Source organism: Entamoeba invadens (assembly GCF_000330505.1).
Source record: "Entamoeba invadens IP1 unplaced genomic scaffold scaff_1105074726053, whole genome shotgun sequence".
NCBI lineage: Eukaryota > Evosea > Mastigamoebida > Endamoebidae > Entamoeba > Entamoeba invadens.
In genome coordinates, this window is record NW_004443681.1 from 168,672 (window position 1) to 172,609 (window position 3,938).

The following is a 3,938-nucleotide window of genomic DNA, read 5'->3' on the forward strand; positions in this document are numbered from 1 at the left end:
GATTTGATGATAATGTTATTTAAAAAGGATTTATCAGTTTTTTGAAATTTGAATTCAAAATAAATAATGTTAAAATAATTCAAGTTCCAATTCAACCAATTAGTTTTGATTGTGGAAATGGAGTAATGGAATCAATCGAAAAATACCGCAACAACAATATTGAATATAAGCCGTTCAATAACGATGAATTCTTGAACATATGGATTCCAGAAATGATGAAAAAACTAAATTATAATTTATTTTTTCTTGAATAGTTTTTAAAATTAAATTTACTAAAATTAAAAACCATTTATTTATTTACAAACTGGAAAGAGAAAAAAAAACAAATTATAAAACAGAGAAAAAACCTCACTGCTAGGTTTGTTTTGTTTTGTGGATTAGAAACCGTTTACTCACTTTTTAGAAAAGCTAAAGAAGAAAAGCTATTGATTTTTTTGGAACTTGAAAATATTAATTAGATTTAATGTATAATTGGATTTGCTATTTTTACAAAGTGTTATTAAAAATTTTTGTGTTATTAAAAACAATAATAAATTTTGTGTTTTATAAAACAAAAAAACAATAACATTTTCTTCGAATTTAGAAAAAAACAGAAGCTTCATAATTTTTACTACTTCTGCCCTGATTCTTTTTTAAATACGCACACCCATTATTGGCATTGTATATAAAAATAATTTAAAGCAAAAAATATATTTTGGTATTTGTAAAAAATATATAAATATTCATTTGTAATTGGCACTATAAAAGCAGAAATTTTGAAAATCACAAAGAACATTATTACAAACTAACCAATATTAATAAATATAATCTCACACGATTGTTACTTATAGATAAATTTGAATTGATGTGTACAATAACAGATAAATGATACATGTGTATGCAGTAAATTCTGAACAATGTGCATATTTCAAATAATTTAAATAAAATAACATTCAATTGTTGATTTTTCAATTGGATATTTAAAGTATTAAAAGATGAGTATTTTACCATCCTTTCTTTTTTAAATTATTTTTGTTACTTCTGAAATGGCAAATGATAAAAAAAATTAATTCTACTGTTTATTGTTTGTCTTTGGTAAACCATGAGTAAATCACTTTTTGTGTTTTTTATTTTCTTTTTTAGATGTATTCTCCCCTTTCTTTCCCTTTTTCTGTTTATCTGAACATCCTTTTTCAGCCTTTTTTTGTTTGGTATATAGACTTATATCAAAAGAGTAGCATCCCACAAATGCATTTTTATCAAAATAACCAATTTTATTCAAATTTTGGACATTATTAAGTTTACTACATAATTCAAAACAATTCTGCTCAAGTTTCAAAGTCTTGCAAGGCAATATTACAGATTTTAATTCATCACAATTATAAAAACAATAATTTCCAATAGAAGTGACACTGTCTGGGATACTGACATGTTGTAACGAATTACACAATGAAAAGGAATATTCTCCAACTTTTTCACATTTAGTAGGAATGTGTATTTCTACAAGTGAAGAACACTGATTAAAACAATAATTTGGTATTTCTACAATATTATCACTTAATATGACATTTTTGATATTTAAGCAGTGTGCAAACATATTATTTGAAATTCGAATAACAGTTTTGGGCAGTTCCAATTCCGTTAAAGAACTGCAGCCATTAAAACAGTATTTTTCAAACGCAGTAATTGAGTGACAAAATTCAATTTGACTTAAATTATAACAACAATTAAAGCAATGTTTTTTAACTACTTTCACATTTCCTGGTATATGAATGTATCGTAAATTATCACAATTTTGGAATACTTCACTATCGAGTGATGCAATTAACAGGGGAAGTTCTACTGAAGTCAAAGAAGAACATCCTTTGAAACACCCACCACCAATGTTGTTAACTGTATTTGGAAGTGAAATTTGACTAAGTGAAGTGCAATAACTAAAACACGATTTTTCAATAGATAATACCCCATTTGGTATATTAATAGATGAAAGTGAAAAACAGTGTTCAAAACAATTGTAACGTAACACAGACACACCGGGTGGTATTTCTACAGTTTTCAATGAATTGCATAATTAAAAAAATAGTCGCCAAGTTGATATAAACTCTCGGGAAGAGTGACGTTAACTAGATTTGAACACATATAAAAACACGAATTTCCTATAGTAATGACACTGTCGGGAATTGATATCGAAGTCAATGAACACAATGAGAAACAATCGTCTTTGATCTTTTTAAGTGTTGTGGAAAGTGAAAAAGAAGTTGCTTTACTGCTGTAAAAACACTCTTTCCCAAGAGATGTTATGTGGTTTGGAATTTTAAAACCCCAGTTTTGGTGTTGTTAACAAAACATTCCTTTTTTAAGGAATTCACAATGGGAGGAATTTCTCCATTACATATCTGCATTGTTAAAGGAGTACAACTCACATTTTTAAAGTCAAAAGTGGCGTATGCCGGATCAAGTGTATTTTCATAAGGTACTCGAAACCAGACGACTGTTTTATAAAAAGATCGTTTCACTTCAGAAAGAAGCGGTTTGTCCCATCTTTTTAAATATATGTATTTTTTACCAAATGTCTGGCTGCATCTACTATATGGGTGTAAAGTCTCAAGATGTGGAAAATAGCTGACAGTTTTGTTTGTTAATGTTACAGGATTGTAATGGAACTTCTCCATGTTGTTGTTAAACTTTTTACATACAAATTGCAATTTGATGAAGTCAAAATTGTCGAAAAGTACTTTAAAACAATCATGATATGATACCCATCAAGTTGTTGCATTTTGTATTTGTTCTTTTACAAATGTTTATAAACTCAGAATAAAATAAAAATAGTTGGTTTGAATCTTGACATCTTTTTTTTAAAAAACATGAATATAGTCAGTCTGAAAACGTTGTCCGCTCTCCAAAGTTGAACAGGAGTTTTTAGACCATTAGAACTGGAATATTTCGGGAAACAGTTCTAAACACTCACACATCGTTTCATAATTTTTACTGGCTTTTCAACATTTTTTTAATTCTAAAATTTTTAAACTTACTTTGTGTAAATTTTTGTCAAATGGACAAAGTTTTACAAGCAGACAACGTTTTAAGACAGACTATAGTATATTGTCTAATTTAGTTATCAATTTTAATAATATTGATTATTGGTGAAAATGTATAACATTAATAACTCATTTTAGCATTTTATTAATCTCCAGTTTATCGCAATATTTGAACGCTTCAAACCCTATTTCCACAATACTGTTGTTGGTGTTGATTTTTGTTAAATTTTTGCAACAATAAAAACATTGTTGACCAACACTGGTAACACAGTTACCCAATGTTACACTTTCAAGTTTCTTACAATTGTAGAAGCAGCTATTTCCAATTGAAACGACTCTATTTGGAATATTGATATCAATAAGAGAGTTGCATTGACAAAATGTATACGGTTGCAACACTCGAAGATTGTTTGGTAACACCACTCTTACAAGGTTTTGGCAACTATAAAAACAACTTCCTCCAATAAAAGAGACTTGATTTGGGATGTCTATTGATTTCAAAGTATTGTCGTTGTAATAGCAGTTGATGTTAAGTGAAGTAACACTTTGTGGTATTACTTTACCAAAACTGTTTTTGTTGTCTTGTGTGTAACAAACATTGAAGAACATAAACACGCCTTTAATGTTTAACAAGTAGTCTTGGTATGTAATTGGATAGAAAACTCTAACACGGTAAAACGACTTTAATATTTCAGAAAAGACCATCTTTTTAGGCATTATACTTTTGATGTGATTTCCAAATGTCTCATCTTTTTCGCTCCATAAATTGAGAGTTTCAATGGATGGGAAATGTTTTATTGTTTTGTTCGTCAGTGGAATTGGGTTAAAATGGAACTTTTCCATATTCCCTTTAAACTTCTTGCAAACTATTTCTAAATTGACAAAGTCGGAAAAAAACATAAAGTATTTTGAGACAATCAT

The 3,938-nt window shown here is 28.2% G+C and overlaps 2 protein-coding genes across 2 annotated transcripts; both read right to left on the reverse strand.

Moving 5' to 3' along the window:
• Positions 1 to 1,090: 1,090 nt before the first annotated feature.
• EIN_322450 (hypothetical protein) lies at positions 1,091 to 2,048 on the reverse strand (the record flags this gene model as incomplete). Its single annotated transcript, XM_004260475.1, has 2 exons — positions 1,091 to 1,913; positions 1,990 to 2,048. The coding sequence occupies 2 exons, from the start codon at positions 2,046 to 2,048 to the stop codon at positions 1,091 to 1,093; spliced, it is 882 nt and encodes a 293-aa protein (XP_004260523.1).
• A 1,098-nt stretch (positions 2,049 to 3,146) lies between these two features.
• EIN_322460 (hypothetical protein) lies at positions 3,147 to 3,938 on the reverse strand (the record flags this gene model as incomplete). Its single annotated transcript, XM_004260476.1, has 1 exon — positions 3,147 to 3,938. The coding sequence occupies one exon, from the start codon at positions 3,936 to 3,938 to the stop codon at positions 3,147 to 3,149; it is 792 nt and encodes a 263-aa protein (XP_004260524.1).